Genomic DNA, 23611 nt, shown 5'->3' with positions numbered 1-23611 from the left:
ATTAACGCTCTACCCCGGCCGTCTACGGTCAAAGAACTTCAGGCGTTTCTAGGCAAGATTGCTTATTATCACAAATTCATTCCATCCGCAGCGGCGGTAGCTCATCCTCTGCATCAGCTGTTACGCAAAAACGTCCCTTTCTGTTGGTCCGACGAGTGTGAGCAGGCTTTTGTCCGCCTGAAGACTCATTTGCAGTCGGCACCTTGTCTTGCCACATTCCGTCCGGGTCAGCACTTGGTTCTGGCGACTGACGCGTCACAGTATGGCCTAGGGGCTGTTCTCGCCCATCGGTATGAGGGTGGGTCGGAACGACCCATCGCCTATGCTTCCAAGACCCTCAACGATGCGCAATGACGTTACTCTAAAATCGAAACGGAGGCGCTCGCTATCATTTATGCTCTAAAAAAGTTCAGCGTTTGGTTCTAAGTTTCACCTCATCACCAACCACAAGCCTCTGGTCTCTCTGTTCAGCCCATCGGCATCCCTTCCGGATAAGGCAGCTCACCGCCTGCAATGTTGGGCCTTATACTTGTCTCGTTTTCACTACGAGATTCACTATCGCCACACGGCCCAGCACGCCAACGCTGACGCATTGTCGCGATTGCCGATGGGCCCCCACCCGGTTTTCGATCTTGATGAACTACTCTGTTTCCACATTGATGAGGAAAAACGTCGTGCGGTCGAAGGTTTTCCACTTACAGGTTCGCAGGTTGCGTCGGCTACTGCGCGGGACCCGGTCCTGCGTCAGGTGATCGGTTTTGTTCAACGGGGTTGGCCGGACAGGACCAAGGGCCGGGCATCGGATCCCCTTCGCAACAACCATGCCTTGCGCCTTCGTCTGTCTGTTCGTGATGGTGTTGTTCTTCTGGCCACGGATGGCGCATCTCCACGGGTCGTGGTGCCAGCCTCTCTTCGCAAAGATGTTCTCAAACTGTTGCATGAAGGCCATTGGGGGATTTCTCAGACTAAGTCCCTGGCCCACAGGCATGTTTATTGGCCCGGTATTGATTCGGACATCGCCCACATGGTTGCTGCGTGTGGTCAGTGTGTTCAACAACTGGCTGCACCTCGTACAATGCCCTCTCCGTGGCCTGACCCGGCGCAACCTTGGGAACGGGAGCACGCTGACTTTACCGGACCCTTCGTCGGTACTTATTGGCTACTGTTGATTGACGCCTGCTTGAAGTTTCCGTTTGTTGTTCGATGTCCGTCGCCCACCACTGCGGCGACGACACTGGCTTTGTCCAAAATCTGTGCGCTAGAAGATCTTCCATCCACGATCGTCACGGACAATGGCCCTCAGTTCTCTTCGCAGGCCTTCCGTGATTTTTGTGCTGGACAAGGGATTCATCATGTTACAGCACCGCCCTTCCATCCGCACTTTCAAAAGCCAGATGAAAAAAATTCCTTAGTGATTTTTCCACAGATGACAATCTGCTGCAATTTCTGAGTTCTTATCGCTTCACGCCTCTGGGTAATCGCAGCCCTGTTGAACTCTTGCATGGCCGCCAACCGCGCACTCTACTGCACCTGCTTCACCCTGTCAGGCCTTGTGCTGTGTCCCCTAGTGCGGGAAAATACTTGGTGGGTGCCGACGTGTGGGCACGAGGGTATGGATCTCGCCCTAAATGGATTCCAGGGGTGGTCAAGGCTCTTCGCGGCCGCCGGCTTTGTGAAATACGTACGGACGACGGCATGGTTGTTCGCTATTAAGACCAGATGCGCCCACGAGTGGTGGCCACGCCGGTGCCACCGCCCCTTCCTTCGCCTCCACCAGCCCGAAAAACCAGTCCTGTTGCTGCTGCCGATCTACCGTACGTGTTGATGCAGCCGACGTCGCTACCGCTTCAGAGTACGCCGGAACCGGCCCCAGTCGCGTCGCCGCCTTCTCCGGGACCCATCTCGCTGGAGCACACCCCCAGGTCCACGACACCTATGGATGCTGCTCCGGAGTTTCCACCCATCATCTCGTCCAGGAGACACGTTCCACGCACGAGCTTGTCACGGCACGGCACGGCAGTCGAATGAGAGATACTGAGTTGTTATCATGTAACCAGCTATTGTTTCTAAGTAGGTGTGTTTGAATATCCACGCAATTATTGGTGATTAAAGGTTATAACACACACAACTAATGATGAAGTATTGAATAGAATTGGGGAGCAATTGTGGCGCAACTTGACAAAAAGAAGGGACCGGTTAGTAGGACATGTTCTGAGGCATCAAGGGACCACAAATTTAGCATTGGAGGGCAGCATGGAGGGTAAAAATCGTAGAGGGAGACCAAGAGATGAATACACTAAGCAGATTCAGAAGGATGTGGGTTGCAGTAAGTACTGGGAGATGAAGAAGCTTGCACAGGATAGGGTAGCATGGAGAGCTGCATCAAACCAGTCTCAGGACTGAAGACCACAAAAACAACAACAACAACAACAACAACATGCATTAGTCGGTTCTGCTAAGTAATCCATCAATGGAGTAGAAGGAGTTGGCCACCAGTAAATCCTGTACTCTTCTCAAACTTAACTTTACTATTAGTTAAACTTTTAATGACTATTGGCATGTTATTGAAAATTTGTATTGCTGAATAGTGGACTCTTATCTGAACCAAAGGAAGTGACTTTAAATTGCTGTGAAAGTTATTCTTATTTCTAATATTGATTCCATGAACTGAAGTATTGGTTTAAATAAAAAAATTAATTAATTAAATATTTTAATGATAAATTTCATTAAGAAATAAATATATTGGGAAACAGTAGCTAGTATCCACAGTTCCATAAATAGCCCTCTGCTGGACATTCTTGAGTTCACCTCACAAATAATTCGTATTGCACGTTTTTGGGCTCAGAAAACTTAAGCTTGGCTTGATGTGTTACCCCAGAAAATGATCCCGTATGACATTACACAATGAAAGTAAGCATAGTACATTAGCTTTCTTATTTTTGTATCACATATGTAAGTCCGCTGCTCGTGGTCTCGCGGTAGCATTCTCAATTCCCGAGCATGGGGTCCCGGGTTCGATTCCCGGCGGGGTCAGGGATTTTTCCTGCCTCGAGATGACTGGGTGTTGTGGTGTCGTCTTCATCATCATCATTCATCCCCGTCACGGTCGGAGGAAGGCAATGGCAAACCACCTCCACTAGGACCTTGCCTAGTACGGCGGTGCGGGTCTCCCGCATCGTTCCTCTACGCTCCGTCACGGAGTATGGGACTTCATCATCATCATCATGATGTCTGATAACATTCAAAAATCAAATAGAGATTTGTTTAGGTGCTTCAGCAATTCTGTAGTACGCTACTGTCAGTTAAATTTATTATCAAGCTGTAATCCCAAGAATTTAACGTTGCCAACTTCTTCTATCTGTTTGCCATATACTAGCAGGAAACCTTTTACAAATTGTGAACTGCATGTATGGTAATCACACAAATGTAGTGCACACTTTTTTTTTTTACCATATGAAGCACTCAAAATTGGTGTGCGCGTAAGATTTGATGGCGCATTAGATTTGCGTACGAACTTGACTCATTCACCTGTATTTCTTATCCTATGTCAGGGGCGGGCAAACGTTGCACGCGGCTCATGAGCGCACAGCGCTGCACATGTGCTGCTCGCGTGCAATCTTCGACTGGGGCAGTGACGACAGCCGGCAGGTTGCAGCAGTGTAGTACCAGGCTAAGCTGCGGACGTTGATGCATAGCAACCACTACATAGTCAACGTTGTATTTCAAGAACCGGAAAATGCAGAGTGAAATAAGGAAACAGAGAAGTGGAGATTTGCTATCTTTTAAAAAGTAATGGGAGAATCATTTTTTTCTTTGTGCAAAAACGTGAAAATTCAAAATGTTTAATATGTGGCAGTATTCTCACTGGTCAGCAGAAGTTTAGTATTGAAGGCCATTATAACAAATTTCACAAGGACGAGTACAATTTATTGTCGGATTCTGAGCGGATGGGGAAATTGACTGAGGTTAAGAAGAGCGATCTGACGATACTAGATGAATCTGTCATAGTTGCTGTGGTCACTAGAGATCTGCGACTTCCTTCGTCATGTCTCTCATGTAACTGATCTAACATTTTATGGAGCACCGTTTTCAATTTTTCAGGACGACAACAATAATAGCCCAGCGGTACGAGCTTAATATAGCGAGAGCTGGAAAACCATTTGCTGAATTAGTAAGTGTCGGTTAAGAGCAAACATCAGTGATGAAAATTTAAGTAACTGCTTGCGTTTGTCTGTATGTAGAAATTTTGTTCCACTCCACCTGTGATAATTAAATAAAACGTATCGTAGGTAATAGGTACTCTTTCAAACCACGATATCTTTCAAGCACTACTACTACTAATCTTATTCCTACATTCAATAAAGCAAGCTAGGAAACAAAACGCAATGCAGAGGAAGGAGCGGACAGAAGGTATGGTGGGGAGGGGAGATAAGCGGGTGACCAGCTTGCCCCTATGTGCACGCAGAACACCTGTTAACTGCACGCGTGCAAGATTCCTGCCCGCCCCTGTCCTATTTGATCTGAAGTAGCAAAACATTTATTAAACTCTAGCAAGAAAACATAGATACGATATCTGGTAGAGAGTTAAAAGAGCTGGTATATACACTCCTGGAAATGGAAAAAAGAACACATTGACACCGGTGTGTCAGACCCACCATACTTGCTCCGGACACTGCGAGAGGGCTGTACAAGCAATGATCACACGCACAGCACAGCGGACACACCAGGAACCGCGGTGTTGGGCGTCGAATGGCGCTAGCTGCGCAGCATTTGTGCACCGCCGCCGTCAGTGTCAGCCAGTTTGCCGTGGCATACGGAGCTCCATCGCAGTCTTTAACACTGGTAGCATGCCGCGACAGCGTGGACGTGAACCGTATGTGCAGTTGACGGACTTTGAGCGAGGGCGTATAGTGGGCATGCGGGAGGCCGGGTGGACGTACCGCCGAATTGCTCAACACGTGGGGCGTGAGGTCTCCACAGTACATCGATGTTGTCGCCAGTGGTCGGCGTAAGGTGCATGTGCCCGTCGACCTCGGACCGGACCGCAGCAACGCACGGATGCACGCCAAGACCGTAGGATCCTACGCAGTGCCATAGGGGACCGCACCGCCACTTCCCAGCAAATTAGGGACACTGTTGCTTCTGGGGTATCGGCGAGGACCATTCGCAACCGTCTCCATGAAGCTGGGCTACGGTCCCGCACACCGTTAGGCCGTCTTCCGCTCACGCCCCAACATCGTGCAGCCCGCCTCCAGTGGTGTCGCGACAGGCGTGAATGGAGGGTCGAATGGAGATGTGTCGTCTTCAGCGATGAGAGTCGCTTCTGCCTTGGTGCCAATGATGGTCGTATGCGTGTTTGGCGCCATGCAGGTGAGCGCCACAATCAGGACTGCATACGACCGAGGAACACAGGGCCAACACCCGGCATCATGGTGTGGGGAGCGATCTCCTACACTGGCCGTACACCACTGGTGATCGTCGAGGGGACACTGAATAGTGCACGGTACATCCAAACCACCATCGAACCCATCGTTCTACCATTCGTAGACCGGCAAGGGAACTTGCTGTTCCAACAGGACAATGCACGTCCGCATGTATCCCGTGCCACCCAACGTGCTCTAGAAGGTGTAAGTCAACTACCCTGGCCAGCAAGATCTCCGGATCTGTCCCCCATTGAGCATGTTTGGGACTGGATGAAGCGTCGTCTCACGCGGTCTGCACGTCCAGCACGAACGCTGGTCCAACTGAGGCGCCAGGTGGAAATGGCATGGCAAGCCGTTCCACAGGACTACATCCAGCATCTCTACGATCGTCTCCATGGGAGAATAGCAGCCTGCATTTGCTGCGAAAGGTGGATATACACTGTACTAGTGCCGACATTGTGCATGCTCTGTTGCCTGTGTCTATGTGCCTGTGGTTCTGTCAGTGTGATCATGTGATGTATCTGACCCCAGGAATGTGTCAATAAAGTTTCCCCTTCCTGGGACAATGAATTCACGGTGTTCTTATTTCAATTTCCAGGAGTGTATTTCCAGTTCTGAATTCTGTTCGCAGGCATCATAACAAAGTCCATTACTGCCACAAGAGGAAATTCCCTTTTGTCGTGGGTTCAAATAGAATGTGTTTTTTTTATTTATTTAGGTACTGTCCTGTATATTACAATGCACTGTTTTACTTCTCAACCTCGTTTCATTATTGTTGGCCTACTACAGTACTTCACATTGTGTTTGCATGAGGTAGTCACAAAATGGAAGGCAAACAGAGAAGAATGTCACATGAAGCTGCTTTCAAGCATAAAGTAATTCTAAAGTAATTCTTTATGCTGAAAAATATGGTAACAGAAGGGCAGGAAGAGAGTTCAATGTAGCTGAGAGTATTGTTCGCAAATGGAAGATACAGAAATTGGGATTATTTGCAACTACCACTACTAGAAAGAAATTTACTGGACCTCGCAAAAGAAGACATCCTGACGTTGAAGTAAATGTTTTGGAATTCGTCTGAGTAAGGAGCAAGAATGGCCAACCTGTGACAAGTGACACCATAATAATAATAAAAAAAAAAAAAGAGAGAGAGAGAGATTTCTGCAGCTCTAATATAACGAAGCAAGAGTTTAAGGCTAGCCGAGGATGGATTGATCGCTTTATGAAATGAGTGGGATTATCTCTGTGACATCGTACAACAATATGCCAAAAGCTTCCACAGGATTATGAAAAGAAACTTCAAGAATTTCAACGGACCAAGTAGGCAATGCTGATGAGACTCTAGTTTGGTTTGATATATCACGTAATTACTCGATTGACAGGAAGGGTACAAAAGAAGTTACCATCAAAACATCTGGGTGTGAAAAACAGCACTTAACAGTAATGTTGGCAGTCACAGCACACGGGAACAAACTTCCCCCATTTTTAATCTACAAGCGAGGAGGAAAACCATTCCCTGATGATTTCATTGTTTGGAATCAAGAGAAGGGATGTATGACTGAAACTTTGATGCTTGAGTGGCTCCGAAACATGTCAGAACTCAGTGCTGGTGGGCTTTCCAAGCAACCATCAATGATTTGTCTTGATGCGTTTTGTGATCACCTCACTGATGTCATCAAAAAGAAGATCCACAGCCTACCAATGACCTTGTTATCGTTCGTGGAGGAATGACTTCTGCATTACAACCCCTGGATGTTAGTATAAGTAAGCCTTTCAAAGGTTACGTTCAGGAACAGTACAAAAAAATGGTCTTGCAAATCAAATCGTGAACTGACTCTGGCAGGAAAAATTAAACGTACTGCACTCTATATTATTGTGCACTGGGTTTCGGCTGCCTGGACATGCATCGAAGCACCAATGATCATAAAATCATTCAAGAAATGCTGTATTTCAAATACTCTGGACGACAGGGAAGATGATATGCTCTGGAATGACATGGAGGATGGTTGGGAAGGAGGAAATGAGTCTATTTCTGATGTAGACTCTTCGAAGAATTCCAGTAATGATGACATTAGTGCATAATGGTGAGTAATGCCTGTAGTTCACAGTATGTTTCTTTGTATGCCATGTAGGTAATCAAGTTAAGCGTTCTTTTCTAATAATGAACATTTCACTTATTACCATAATGAGTAACTTAAAAATAAATTATTGTTCATTTTAAAGTTCATGTATGCATTGACTATTGTTTGAAATAAAATTAGCATTGTAAAATAAATTTCAGCAATACAAAAATACCATACTGGGGATGTGTCAGTTTTTTTTTTTTTTTCATTAATATAATTTTTAAAATCGGGGTGCGCTTTATGTTCAGTGGCACATTAGATTCGTGTAAATATGGTAGTAAGTTTTTCAAGGTTTAGTGACAGATGTCTATGAAATTTTCATTATCCAACCTTTCTAAGGCTATATTTGATTGACTATTTATAGCAATGTTTGAATTATGTACAAACAAAACAAACTTGGCATCTGGTGATGTTACTGATGAAAGGTCATTGCTATACACGAGAAAAAGTAAGGGCCCTAAGATAGAACCTTGGGGGACACCTTATGTTATTGGTTCCTAGTTGGATGATGCCTGATAGCTTAAACATGTGTCCTTATTGACACCTTTTGTTTTCTGTCAGAGTTATAGGGTTTGAACCTTTTTTTCAGCATTTCCTGTTTCGCCGTATTATTCTAATTTACTTAAAAGTATTTTGTGATTTGTACAGTCAACTGCCTTTGACAGATCACAAGTCAGCACTGTTGATCCTGCCCATCCCCAAGCAAACGACAGGCATTAAACAAAGGACCTATTCAAAAATGTATCACTGTGTACCTTTCACATAAATGAACCATTATTAAAAATGTGACATGAGACTGACTTTGGCTCTCCTGTACTAACACACAGTGCATGTAGCTGGGGTAACGTAACTTGTCCACTTGTAGAGTTGATAGTAAATGAATAGAAACACAATGAAAATGCACAAGAAAGTAAGTTAGCAGAACAATAACTACAATAGTTTTGTCCTATTTACAATAAGGGTACATGTTGTAGAGTACTGTAGCACTTTTAAATGATATGTAGCATTGCTTCCTTCTCTTCATTGGAACACATAGTAGAGTACACACAAACCTTCAACTGAAGACATTTGACAGAATGACTGTTGTGCATTTCCATGTGTTTACTGTCAACTCCAGCATGTGGATAAGTTATGTTACCATTGGTATCCTCTCTGTATGGTGGCACAGGAGAGTGTCAGTTTTGTGTCACATTTTTAATAAAGTCATGTTCATGTGAACAGTTCTTGAAGAGAGGAAGTGGATTAAAAAATAAAAAATAGTGTCATATTTTAAAAAAGACATACTGCTGTTGTTTATTTCATAATAAAAAAAGTTACAAAAAAGACAATCATGCTATTTGGTGTCCCCCATGGTAGCTAAGCAACAATTTCTTAATACATGTTTTATTTTGCTTCTGGACGAAAAGTTATTTCGGTTGGTCAAGATATATGGAACTTCTTGTAGATTATTGACGCATGCTATTAAAGTCCTTGAATCATATAGTGTGTGTGTGTATAGATTTTCTGTTGCGGTTTCTGTGAACATATTTATTAGAAAACTGTTTAGACATTCTTGGTGTATTTAGATCATAAAATACTATAAAAGTTCCTACATCCTTCACATAATTTAGTCAAATTGATGGTAAATAGTGTGTGAGTTTGTGTATAAGCAACTAATTTGATACAATTGACCAATTAAGTTTGGCAGGAAAATAAACATTAGGCCTCGCTACAGGTCAATCTGTTAGCACAACTTTCTCTCACATTCACATTGACATTCATTGGCACTGGCAACTCAGCCTCTCTCACATTCACATTCATTGGCAATGGCAACTTTCAATCAGTTTATCACCCTTCAACCTAATCTAGATTTCAGGCTACGCTACAGATCGGTTTGTCACCACAAATTTTACGATTTCATACGAATGCCTATTGTACTGTATTCACTTTAGTGACTCGTATGTGTAACTTTGGCACAAGTATTTGCTTTTTAGATGCCCGATACATTGTCTGTAATCACCAAGCAGTGTCATGAGAACATACTTTTAAAAGATATCACAGTTTACAAGTTTTTGGAGCAAGTGGCTTCTTATTCTGGCAGATTGGCTGAAGGGGAAGGAAGAGTGGTGAAGGAAAAAGGACTGGAGAGGTTTAGGAAAAGGAATAGAGTTTGAAAAAGTCACCCAGATCCCCAGGTTAGGGGAGATTTACCAGGCAGGATGAAAAAAAAAAAATATATATATATGGACTACATTTTCTTAAACAGTAAATAAATTGTACAGGATTTGATATACCAGAACCACTTTCGAATTGCAAGTGTTCATAGATTTCAAAGACAAAGAGTAAAAATACATACAAAGAAAGCTAGATTGAAAGGAACAGATCTGCTACCAGGCAGCAAATCCAAAATGTAATTTATGAGAATTTATTAACAAGATGGTCTATCAGATTAAGTTAAGCAATGATTACCTCATCTTAGAAGATGAATATTATATAGCTATAAATAATAGAGGCAGTTATGTAACAAAGGTACTTCAGAAAACAACAAAAAGTATTGGAGATATTCTAAGAGGACAAAGAGAAAGAAGATATCACGTAGAATGAAGCAGGTATTAAAGAGAAAGTTAAACAAAAATATCAAAATAATAGAGTATGAAAAAGACAAGACAGTAGACACAAAGCACCATCACTTCATCAGTGCCAATAGCAGACGACACAATAACAACAGAGAGAAAAATTGTACAAACACTCGGAGACTTCTACAAATGTGTGTGTAGACAAAAGAGCCGAATCAGAAATGCAGATACTGTGTGATGAAAATAATAACTTTCTAGAATTAATGTTGCTGAAGTTAATAAAGCAGTTCAACATAAAGAAATGAAAGGCCCTTGGAGATGGAGGTGTTGATGTGCCAATGGCTAAAGCTGAAGGCAAAGTGATGCAAAAGGGAAGTAATAATATTGACTAAAGACTGCTTTTGGATTTTTTTCTGCAAAATGTCTTTGGCATAAAACAGTTCTCCAGAAGTGGAAAAATGCTAAAAGTATTCAACTTCACAAGAAAAGGGTTGAGGAAAAAAATATTATGGACCGATCGCCAACTGCATAGAAAAAACACATTTTAATCAAAGAAACAGACCGGTTAGAAGTGGATACAGCCCTAAGGAGCATTTGCAAGCCCTGGACAAAATTAGTGAATGCAGCAAATGGTAAGAATTACGAAAAATTCATAGATTTTAAGAATGTTTTTGATTCTTTAGCCATAGTGCTGATTACAGATGCATCTGACCAGTTAGCCTGCTTAGTTTACGATAACACATAAACAGTATCTCCTTTGCTGTGATGACAAGGACTTCATTTTTTCATAGGTCAAGTAATACAGAAATCTTTTAGATGCAGTACACACCAAGACATGACTTATGAGAAAAGTAAGACTTGTTGACTGGTAACTAGGAGCTACACATAATGATGGTCATGACAGAACTCAACGTAGGGTAGACATGAGCACATAAGTTGCTACAACCCAAGAGTAAACGGCATGGAGTTAATGGACAGAACACAGCACCCCTGCTGGCAAGCATGGAACTAATTTGACAGAGCAAAATTGCATACTCACAGCACATACAAGCATGACACATTCGTGCAGTACACTGTACAGAGCTACTGGCTGCAGTTGCTACAACAACCTCCTCATCAGAAACGGAGTGCTTTCCAGGAAGTGTGCTGGGGAGTGGACGCATTGACCAGATCGCATAGTGCGCTGGTCCCCTGGAGCTGCTATAATGGCCGCTAAAAAGGTGCCGGAGTTGCAGTGGCTAGACCAAGTGCTGGACAAGGCTGTTTCTGTAGAGTCTTTGGGGGGGGTAGCTCATTGAAGATGTATGCTGGCTTGACCCTGTCGATTTTAACAGTTGCAGGTTTTTCACTGACCAGAATTTCCAGGATGCAGTCTCCCTTCTGATGACACAATGTGACCCAGTGTATAGTGTGTGGAGGGCCGGTTTGAAGCCATCAGTATGTAACGTGACTTGTGTGCACATACTGAGGTCTTTGTGGACGAATATGGAAACAGTTCCATTGGTTGGTTGGCTGATTTGGGGGAGGCAACCAAAAAGTGAGATCATCGGTCCTTTCGAATTGCCTAGATGGTTGCAGAGCTCGGGATTTTCTTGACATGATTTCTGAGATATCTGACAGAGGTAGACCTGTCTGTATCGGGCTGTGGAGCTAAACTACAAATTCACGAGTCAATCTGAACGACTCTCTATACACTAGTTCCGTGGAGGAACTGTCCAGGTCGGGCTTGTACACATTTTTCAATCCTGGCAGAATCATCAGGAGAACTTCTGTCCACCCAACATCGTGGCACATCAGAGCTGCATTTAGAGTTCAGTGCCAACTCTCTGTCATTCCATTACTGGCCAGGTGGCAGTGGGTCATTTTGTGATGGCTCATTCTACAGAACTCCGTTAGCTTGGTGAACAAATCCGATAAGATCTGTTTCCCATGGTCCGTAGTAATGTGCAGTGAACAGCCGAATCATAACACCCAGTTTAACACGAAAATATACATCAAGGTTTCTGCTGGGATGTTGTCCACAGGTACAGCTTCTGTCCAACAGGTAAATCCATTGATCACCATCAGTAGATATTGACCATTCGAAGGTGGTAATTGTCCCACAGTGTCGATGTGTACATGCATGAAACGTTTGGCAGTGTCAGGGGAGTTTCCGATTGGCGCATGCACATGCCGGCTGACCTAGCTACAATGGCACTGTAAGCAATATTTCGTCCACTCATGGCAGTCTTTCTTCTTCCCTAGCCACATGAAGTAGTCTAACATTAGGCTTATCACATATTGCACATGTGAGGGGCACAGGTTGTGCAAAGATTCAAATGCATTTTTCCTTAATCTTACTGGTAAACATGTTTGTGATTTTGCTGTGGATGCGTCGCAGTACAGCTTGATGCCAGTGCCAGTGGTGTTCTTCTGGCAAAGCTGAGAATCCCAGTATATCGTCAAGGTAAGCAAAACAGGATGGCGGGCCTTGTGACATGGAATCTGTAACACTCTGCCATGTTTGTGCAGCATTCCTGAGGTCACATGTCATGACTTTGCTTTCAAACAGGCCAAACTGTGTAAATGTGGGCAGCATCGGAATGTCTTCCTTGGTAACGGGTATCTGCATGTGTACCTTGGTGTAGTTCAACACACTGTACAGGTGGGCACCACTCAATACGTAGTTGTAATCATGCAGTAACATTACTCGATAATGATCTGGCACTGTACAGCCATCGAGTCTCTGCATGGTAAGCGAAACAGGATGGCGTGCCTTGTGTCATGGAATCTGTAACACTCTGCCACGTTTGTGCAGCATTCCTGAGGTCACATGTCATGACTTTGCTCTCAAACAGGCCAAACTGTGTAAATGTGGGCAGCATCGGAATGTCTTCCTTGGTAACAGGTATCTGCATGTGTACCTTGGCACAGTTCAACACACTGTACAGGCGGGCACCACTCAATATGTAGTTGTAATCATGCAGTAACGTTACACGAAAATGATCTGGCACTGTACAGCCATTGAGTCCCCGCATGGATGCTACACATCACGCTTCTTTTGCACGAGACACAATGGGGAAGACCAGGGGCTACTGGATGGTCGCATGGTACCCTCACAAATAATGCTGCCAAACTTGGCTTTGGCAGCTGTTAACGAATCTGGGTCTAACCTTCACAGCCGACAGGATGATGGCAGTCTCTCAATGGTCTTTATATAGTGACGGTGTTGTGCTTCACTTCCGTAGACATACCTGGAGATTTTGTCAGTGCCAGAAAATCTCAAAGTAGGGTGGCATACTCGCTCTCTGCGGCTCCAGTCAGCTTGGTGTATAGGATGGTTGTGTGGCGTTGGGATGCTGCAGCCGTCAGGCTGGTGGTTTGGTTGACCAGGCTTGTGTCGGCGATGTCAGGCAGAAGATTGTAGTACGCCAGGAAGTCTGCTCGTATTATTAGCTCTGCAGCATCTGTGCAAATGCCTGGCATAGGTCTAGGTCCAGTGCAAGTTGGCATGTGCTGTACGTCACAGAAGAATTGTTTCCTGCAGCTAAGCAGAATGATGTGTGGTCTATACCAGTGTAGTATTGTTCATGGGAAGATCCAGAGATCAGAGCCAATGCAACCAGATATTTCTTACATGTACACTGGTCACCCACAAACAGACTTTGTGACGCAACCAGCAATCGGACAAAGTTTCTACATCTGATTGCTGCTGGCATTTGGGTACGGGCGTGGTTTGGTACGACAATGTGTTTGATCACAAAATCTTCTGAGGTACCGATCCCTGCTGTATTTCAGTCACAGACGCAGACGAGACATTCAATGATCAGCTGTGTGGGTGCTTCCAGAATCTTAATCAGCCATGATCAGCACTGACATTATGATGAGACATTAATTGGTTGATCTGCTGTGTCAACAAATCTACCTTTGCCATCAGAGCATTGTAGTTGGCATGTGATACTGTGGTAGATGTGCTCGCCCACTGTGCAGTTGCTACGCTGATAGGTGCAGACGAGATAGTGTTGTGCACTTTGTCTGCCAGGTCTGCCACTGCGTTTAAAGACATTTCAGACTGCAACTCTATTATTGCTTCGATGGGAGGTGGCAGTTGACTACTTCATATGGTTCTCAGCAGACTGTCTGGTACTAGCATCAAATTTGCTTCGCAAGTGCTGCAAGTACTGAGACGGTTTATAGTTCCTGATGTTCTCCTGCATCAGAACTTGGCGTAGGCGTTTCTCTTGTGAAGCTGATACTCGGTGGATAAGCTCTGCCTTCAGCTGGTCGTAGGGATTACTCTCTGATGGTGCAGTATTCCCATCTTGCACCTTGGCTGTTTACCTATGGTTGAGTTGGTTCATGACCAGTGCAAACTTGGTAGCATCAGTGGTCATTCCTGAATATAATAAACTGGCTTGAACTTGAGCACTGGTTTCTGAGTCCAGAAAGGTGGTAATTGTACAGCGAGTCTGGACACAGCAGAGTTGGTCGTTGTCAGATATTCCGTCATCCTGCGGTAGTACTTCCTCTAATTTGTGCATCAGGCAAGCGTATGCTACATTTGGGTCACCAGTTTGGCCTTAGGGCTGAGTACTGGCTTGTCTAACCAGTAAGCCTGCTTAATTTATGATAAATAATGTACAAACGGTATCTCCTTTGCTAGGATGACAAAGACTTTATTTGGTGATAGGTCAAGTAATGCAGAACATCTTTTGAATCACTTTTCATCAACATGAAGTGAGATGTAGAGTTTATGAAGGTTGCAGAGCATGGATAATATTGTGTTCTCTAAGAGTTAATGAACTTGACCATGTGTTCCGTAATTGATGTGTCATCCACTAGTTGCATCATACCACCTCCTCCTTTTTTTTACACACACACACACACACACACACACACACACACACACACACACACCATAAGGTAGAAACCTGTTGCACTTTTATCTTCATGTAAGAAACAATACTGCAGACTTTTTTGATTGCTTTTGTACTTCGTGCTGATTGCTGAGGGCATGGTGCTCAGTCTGGAGAACTTTCTGCTTAGTCCGACTTAAGGTGAGGAAATGTGCAAGTGGTGCTGGCTAGACAAATGGAGTTCAGAAACTTTTGCTGCCTGTTAGCTCTGCCTTTCTATAGTACACACTTGTCAATCACTCACATGATTTGGAGTATTTCGTTTAATGAAGAGTTGTACAACTCCAAGGATTCACTGCAGATTCTTTTGTCTGGCATACATAATTCCACATTAAAAATTACAGAATTTGAGTGCAGGTAAAAGCACATTTACAACTTACTTTGTGAAGGACTGCTAATCATGACCCACTGCCTCAGTGAGTTTCGTGAATAAAAACCAGGTCCAGGTGGACTGTATTATAGAGCCTACCTGGACAATGTTTTCATTCACAAAATTTTAGCCTAGATGGAACAATGTAAGCCTAATTACAAAAATGATAGTTTGAGTCGCGTGTTCTCTCAAAAGGCAAGGATACAGGATCTACAAGAGTAGACAGTTTATATAACAAAATAATCTCAGATCTGCCCAAGAAATGAAAGAGACTTCCTGAATAAGTTATGTGGAACACTTTTAAGTTCTCCCATAGACTATTGAAACAGTAATTTGTCTTCTTTAGCCTCATCAAAAATGCAAATTCATTGAATGGGTCACGAGGTAGTGATTTTGGAGCCACGAGGGCTGATAATGGTTGCAGTTGTTATTACAGAAACTGGTTTAGTATCACCAGTTGATATTAACGACAGTCTTACCATCTGTCATATAATTTTCAGTTATTCACAGCACAGCTATATGCAACTTTCTCTCATATTTTTAAACACTGTCATTATCAATTATTAGATTGTCTACTTTCTGAAATAGTGGGGTATTTTTTGCTATCTTCAGTTTTTTTGGAATTGTGTAAATGTAAAGAATGATGGAAAAATGATAGCAACAAGGTTATTGTCTGCAGTGAAAATAGTTTTGCAGTGCTTTTTAGGGTTGAAACTGAACTAATTTTGTAGCTTTGATTCACTATGACATGGATGTTGTAAGTATGTAGAAGCCAGCCAATTCTCTCATCAAAGTGCCTGTGAGGCCGGAAACGCTTACTTTCCATGTTAGAGCTCATTTTATTACTTCTCTTCAAATCACATTAATCATGGAATGGAAACACACAGCAACAGAACGTACCAGCGTGACTTCAAACATTTTGTTACAGGAAATGTTCAAAATGTCCTCGATTAGTGAGGATACATGCATCCACCCTCCGTCGCATGGAATCACTGATGCGCTGATGCAGCCCTGGAGAATGGCGTATTGTATCACAGCCATCCACAATACGAGCATGAAGAGTCTCTACATTTGGTACCGGGGTTGCATAGACAAGAGCTTTCAAATGCCCCCATAAATGAGTCAAGAGGGTTGAGGTCAGGAGAGCGTGGAGGCCATGGAATTGGTCCGCCTGTACCAATCCATCGGTCACCGAATCTGTTGTTGAGAAGCGTACGAACACTTCGACTAAAATGTGCAGGAGCTCCATCGTGCATGAACCACATGTTGTGTCGTACTTGTAAAGGCACATGTTCTAGCAGCACAGGTAGAGTATCCCGTATGAAATCATGGCAGTGAATCGAGGAAGTACAGTACATACTGACGAAACTAAAATGAGCTCTAACATGGAAATTAAGCGTTTCCGGACACATGTCCACGTAACATCTTTTCTTTATTTGTGTGTGAGGAATGTTTCCTGAAAGTTTGGCCGTACCTTTTTGTAACACCCTGTATTGTGTGGAAGTTCCCCTGACATATGATGTGTTGTTCTATGTGGTCCCAGAGATTTTCAATACAGTTCCAGCCCCTGAGGACTTGTGAATCAGCTTAGAAATGAAAACTGAAATACGAGAGAAATAGGTTTACACAGTATATTTATATTGTATGGTCATAGTATGATTTGGACAACAGCACAGTGGGATTGGTCAAAGTGGTATTGGAGCAACAGCCCAGTGGGATGTCCATCTTGAATCTCTTTGCTAACTTTGTAGTGTGATGAGAAGTAAAGGGGAGATTATGCTTCTGACTTAGTGCCCTACAATATCTGTTTGTTTGCCTTCTGTTAATACAGGTATCTTCAAGCTGTGATGGAACAGCAAGAGTGTGGTCCCTGGACACACTAGAGACAGAGTACACTTGGCAATGTATTCCAGTAAGCAATTCTTTCTACACAACAGAGGTACTCTGTCGACCATCTTGGCAGCCTACCTCTGGCCGTTATTTGGCCTTACCTGAGGATCGTAATGTACGACTGTATGAGCGTGCATCCTGGCGAAAGGTGGCGTCACTGGGAGATGAGAAGGCAAGAAAGGTTAGTTGCTTGTTGTTGTTGTTACTCCATTGATGGCTCATACTGATAAAATTGTGAAGAATTATTACCTAATAAAGATAAAGAATTAGCTTCAGGCTTCAGAGAGGAAAAATGAACAGCTTGAAAGCACCTTATTATTTTTGAATCTTTTTGACAACAATGTGCCAGTCTTGAATGTGGATCACTGAATTTTGTGTGCAGTTTTCTATCATCTGAACTCCCTGTGGCCAGATGGTGGGAACAGTAGTGTGTTGCAATGACAGCCAGCAATCTGAGTTTATATTGCAGTGTACCATACATTTGTAATCAATTTGAGAGGTTTATTTCAGTAGACTCTTATCTGTAAATTGAGAAATTTGCTCTGAGATCATATCAATATTGATATCATACTGCACTGTTCTTCTCAGAGGTTTTTAAAAATCAGTTTTTTAGTAAATATTGGAAGAAGGACCTGTTTTGGTACTTAGGTTTTTTGTTGAGCAGAGTGTGCAGCCGTGATGTGAAGTGTGACAGGAATGTCAACCTTTGTCTTGGCAGATATCTTTAAGTAGCCAGTGGGAGACAGCAAGCAGACAAATTTGTTTCATAGTGATGAATTTAAGACAATCTCTTGTGTCTCATTGTAAACATAACACTTGACGTGCAGTGTATTTGGGAATAGTAAGGGTGGCCGGACACCAGTGGCAGCTAAGCATAACTGTAAAACTCACATGCTTTGGTTGCAGCAGTTTAAACCAGGCCATCTTCTTCCAACTCAGTGACAACCTTGTGTTTTGCTGACTGTTCAAAGAAACATCAAACAACATAGAGTGCTTTCAGTTTTGCTACTGTAAATACGTAATCTGTTTTGTATTGAAATTCTGAGAGAGAACATTCTGGGAAGTGCCAAATAACATATTACTTCCATATATGTCTTAAGAAATGAACACAACTAGAAAGACAGGGACATTGCACCATTTGCAAATAAAGCAGGAAAGGGGGGGAGGGGGGGGGGGAAGATAGTGATACCATAAGTACCCTCTGCCACACACCATAAGATGGCATACAGAGTATGGATGTAGATGCAGACGGTTACCTAAAACCACCACCGAGTGAGATGGCACAGTGGTTAGCACACTGGACTTGCATTCAGGAGGACAACGGTTCAATCTCACGTTCGGCCATTCTGATTTAGGTTTTCCGTGATTTTCCTAAATTGCTCCAGGCAAATGCCAGGTGTGTTCCTTTGCAAGGGCACGGCTGACTTCCTTCCCCATCCTTTCCTAATCCGATGAGACCGATGGCCTCGCAGTTTGGTCTCTTCCCCCAAACAACCCAACCCCAACCTAAAACCATCATCCTATTTCCTAAGTGAAACTGACAAGTCACCAAAGGGTGAAGTTGAGCTAAAGCGTCCAGGCCTGCACTGACCCTCATTTGATCTACCAGCAATGCCTTTGCTGCTCCTGCCACAATGCTTAAGTGTCTCGCTTGTAAATTCTAATCTGTGTTTATGGACCAGTAGTTACTCCAAGGTGCTCATTGTTTACTATTTTTAGGCATTATTTGCCTCTTAATTTTTCTCCTATTTGTATTTCGTAGAAATTATGATTGTTCATCATTATGTTTTAAATATTTGACATATTTATCATCTTTGTTTTCTGAGCATCTTAACTCTTTAAATGTAGCTGCTGTCATGGCAAGCCTAATTTCATTACACTTTACAGTGCTATGAAGTTCATATACAGGGGATAGGCAAAATAATGTGAACACATGTACTTACTTGGGAACGGCGTATTAATGAGGGGTTGGACCCCCATTTGTCCATAATACAGCTGCGATTCTTCTTGGAATTCTGGCATATAATGATTGTAAAGTCCGCAGTGGAATGTTGTGCCATACTCAGATCAGAACCTCTTCTAACTCCTGTAGTGACTAAGGAGGCGGAAATTTGCTCTGGACTCTGTGCTCCAGTACTGTCCAAGATGTTCGATAATGCTCTAGTCCAGGGATTGTGCTGGCCAGGGAAGACTCTGCAGTTCAGCTGTGTGCTCCTCATACCACAATTGTACTGCCCTGTCTGTGTGAATGGGTGCATTATCATCCCGAAATATAGCATCATCGTTGGGGACGACAATTGAATCATGGGGTGCACCTGATCACCGAAAATGTTCACATAATTGTTGGCTGTAACACAGCCTTTGAGGGTAATGATGGGAACAGCAGAATACCCTGACATGGCTGTCCACACCATCACACTTCAACCTCCATGCTTAACCGTTGAAATCAGGCAATCAGGATTGTAGGCTTCTTTTTGGGGTTCTCCAGACTTAAACCTGGCCCAGTGTTGGAAATAATGAAAACGTTGACTCGTCAGATCATATGGCGTGTTTCAACTGATCAGCCATTCAAGATTTGTGCTCCTGACACCATGTTTTATGCTCCTTTGTGTTGGTTGTCGTTACTAATGGTTTTGGTATAGCAGCTTGTCCATGAATATTCGCTTTATGGAGTTCTCAGCAGACAGTGTCCATAGATTTGGGGTCTCGAAGATGTCTATTGAGCTCTGCAGTCACTTTAGCCACTGTAGTTTAGTGTTGTTTTGACACAATTGGTGACAGTGTACGACCATCTCTGTCATTTAGTTTTGATTTGCACCCACCATTACATTTACACGATGATGTCTTTCCATGTTTTTTGTAGACTGTCATGATAGTTGAAACAAATGCTCTTGAAACATTCACTAAGTTGGCTATCTTGCTTACTGATGCCCCCCCCCCCCCCCCCTGCCAAATCTGCTCTCTTCGGAACTGTATTAGATCTTTCATTGCACATTGACTTTGGCCTTTGAATGCAAATAGGAAGTGTGCACTACTCATAAACAACCTGCACTGATGCCTAGTTCGTACTGAACATACACAGTCTACTGCGACAAGTGCATTACCTGCATTGTTGACCATCAAACACAACCATCCCATTACTACCACTGTTTGCATTATTTTGCCTATCCACTGTATGTGGAATAATTATTTCTGCTCTGGTGTGTTACTTTTCATTTTATGAAGTAGGCCATATAGACATAAATTTACGTAATGAAGCAGTTAAACGAATGACTTAAGAGTTTAAAGGTATTAAGAGAGGTAACTGAGTGTCAAATTAATATATATTAAGAGTACTCTTTTGAATCGGTGATGCGACCATTTTATTACGCAACTTTTAAGGCATATTAGAAATACTTTGGAAACCCATTATTATAATGTAGTTTCCTGTATTTCATGGAACATTGTCACAATGAGATATCTGAAGGACACTCAGGGGTACAAAATTAAAGATTAAACCTAGATATTAGCCCCATGTTTTTAAACCATTGCATTACGTATTTCTTTTTTTTAATGGTGGTAGTCATAGAAAAGGCCACTGTGGAATTTGTAGTTGTGGAAGTGAAGAATTGACAGATTAAAGTTGATGATCATTGTAGAATGCTTACGTGCAGACAGCTGGTCAAGTTCAAATCCCACTCTTGTAAAAAGTTTTAATATGTGGCAGAGGTTCAAATTAATGAATAATATGATAAAAGGCAACACTTTCGAATGTTGTCGTAGTCTAATTCCTAAAGAAATGTTTGCCAGATGGAACTGCTGATAATACAAATTGTGCCACTTTACTTTATTTAATATTGAACCCAGCAAATGCTTCACAATTGCTAAGTATGTGTTGGAACTGGGTATGGGTCATAATCTTCTCCTCCCGCCCCCCATCGTTCTGTCCTCCTCCTTGTCCTCCTCCTCTCTTTATCCATCACCTCCCCTCTGTGGTAGTATTATAACCATAAGCTGGTAAACCATAAATATGCCTTTTTTATTTTCTGTGAAAACCATTTTTGAGGAAGAAAACAAAGCAGCACTTTGTTGAGTTTAGAATTTTTGTTTAAAAAATGTATGTTGTGGTTGTGGCGTTCAGTCCAGAGACTGGTTTGATGCAGCGGTCCATGCTACTCTATACTGTGCAAGCCCCTTCATCTCCGAATAACTGCTGCAACCTACATCCTTCTGAATCTACTTACTGTATTCATCTCCTGGCCTCCTGCTATGATTTTTACCCTCCACACTTTCCTCCTGCACTAAATTGGTGAGCCCTTGATGCCACAGAATGGGTCCTACCAACAGATTCCTTCTTCTTGTCAAGTTGTGCTACAAATTCCTCTTCTCCCCAATTCTTTTCAGTACCTCCTCATTAGTTACTTGATCCACCCACCTAATCTTCGGCATTCTTCTGTCACACCACATTTCGAAAGCTTCTACTCTCTTCCTGATACTTAAATCTATACTCGATGTTAACAAATTTCTCTTCTGCACAAATGCTTTCCTTGCCATAGCCAATCTAAATTTTATATCTGCACTACTTCAATCATCATCTAATCTCATCATCTAATCTAGTACCCTCAGCATCACCTGATTTAATTTGACTACATTCCATTATCCTCGTTTTGCTTTTGTTGGTGTTCATCTTATATCCTCCTTTCAAGACAATGTCCATTCCACTCAGCTGTTCTTCCAGACTCTTTGCTCTCTCTCTCTCTGACAGAATTACAATATTGTCGACAAACCTCAAAGTTTTTATTTCTTCTCCATGAATTTTAATTCCTACTCCAAATTGTTCTTTTGTATCCTTTAGTGCTTGCACAATATACAGATTGAATGACATTGGGAATAGGCTGCAACCCTGTCTCACTCCCTTTTCTACCACTGCTTCCATTTCATGCCCCTCGACTCGTATAGCTGCTATCTGATTTCTGTACAAAGTATAAATAGCCTTTTGCTGCCTGTATTTTACCCCTGCCACCTTCAGAATTTGAAAAAGAGTATTCCAGTCAACTTTGTCAAAAGCTTTCTCTAAGTCTATAAATACTAGAAACATATGTTTGCCTTTCCTTAACCTATCTTCTAAGATAAATCGTAGGGTCAGTATTGCCTCGTGTGTTCCAACATTTCTATGGAATCCAAACTGATCTTCCCTAGGTTGGCTTCTACCAATTTTTCCATTCGTCTGTAAAGAATTCGTGTTAGTATTTTGCAACCATGTCTTATTAAACTGATAGTTCGGTAATTTTCACACCTGTCAACACCTGCATTCTTTGGGATTGGAATTATTATATTCTTCTTGAAGTCGGAGGGTATTTCACCTGTCTCATACATCTTGCTCACCATATGGAAGAGTTTTGTCATGGCTGGCTCTCCCAAGGCTATCAGTAGTTTTAATGGAATGTTGTCTACTCTTGGGGCCTTGTTCCGACTTAAGGTCTTTCATGCTGTGTCAAATTCTTCACGCAGTATCATATCTCTCATTTCATCTTCATCTATGTCCTCTTCCATTTCCATAATATTACCCTCAAGTACATCACCCTTGTATAGATCCTCTATACTCCTTCCACCTTACTGCTTTCCCTTCTTTGCTTAGGACGGGTTTTCCATCTGAGCTCTTGATATTCATTCAGGTGGTTCTCTTTTCTACAAAGGTCTCTTTAATTTTCCTGTAGGCAATATATATCACACCCCTAGGGATACATGCTTCTACATCCTTACGTTTGTCCTCTAGCCATTCCTGTTTAGCCATTGTGCACTTTTTGACAATCTCATTTTTGAGACGTTTGTATTCCTTTTTGCCTGCTTCATTTACTGCATTTTTATATTCTCTCGTTTCATCAATTAAATTCAGTACCTTTTCTGTTACCCAGTGATTTCTACTAGCCCTCATCTTTTTACCCATTCGATCCTCTGCTGCCTTCTCTATTTCATGTCTCAAAGTTACCCATTCTTCTTCTACTGCATTTCTTTCCCCCCATTCCTGTCAATTATTCCCTTATGCTCTCCCTGAAACTCTGTACAACCTCTGGTTCTTTCAGTTTATCCAGGTCCCATCTCCTTAAATTCCCACCTTTTTGCAGTTTTTTCAGTCTTAATCTACAGTTCATAACCAACAGATTGTGGTCAGGGTCCACATCTGCCCCTGGAAATGTCTTACAATTTAAATCCTGGTTCCTAAATCTCTGCCTAACCATTATATAATCTATCTGAAACCTTCCAGTGTCTCCAGGCCTCTTCTATGTATACAACGTTCTTCCGTGATTCTTAAACCAAGTGTTAGCTATCATCAAGTTATGCTCTGTGCAAAATTCTACCAGGTGGCTTTCCCTTTCAT

The 23611-nt window shown here is 42.7% G+C and overlaps 1 protein-coding gene across 3 annotated transcripts in view; it reads left to right on the top strand.

The window, feature by feature from the left end:
• Positions 1-23611, top strand: part of LOC124595578 (WD repeat and HMG-box DNA-binding protein 1) — a 200119-nt gene that overhangs the window by 31617 nt on the left and 144891 nt on the right. For 2 of the 3 annotated variants that reach the window (XM_047134368.1, XM_047134367.1), the window contains exon 5: positions 17195-17434. The exons of the other annotated variant lie outside the window; for it this stretch is intronic. In XM_047134368.1, coding sequence (XP_046990324.1) covers positions 17195-17434 — 240 coding nt within the window. The remainder of the gene's footprint in view (positions 1-17194; positions 17435-23611) is intronic. 3 annotated transcript variants of the gene reach the window in all.

The sequence above is a fragment of the Schistocerca americana genome, chromosome 2, assembly GCF_021461395.2.
Source record: "Schistocerca americana isolate TAMUIC-IGC-003095 chromosome 2, iqSchAmer2.1, whole genome shotgun sequence".
Classification (NCBI taxonomy): domain Eukaryota; kingdom Metazoa; phylum Arthropoda; class Insecta; order Orthoptera; family Acrididae; genus Schistocerca; species Schistocerca americana.
This window is presented reverse-complemented; position numbering and strand designations above follow the sequence as displayed.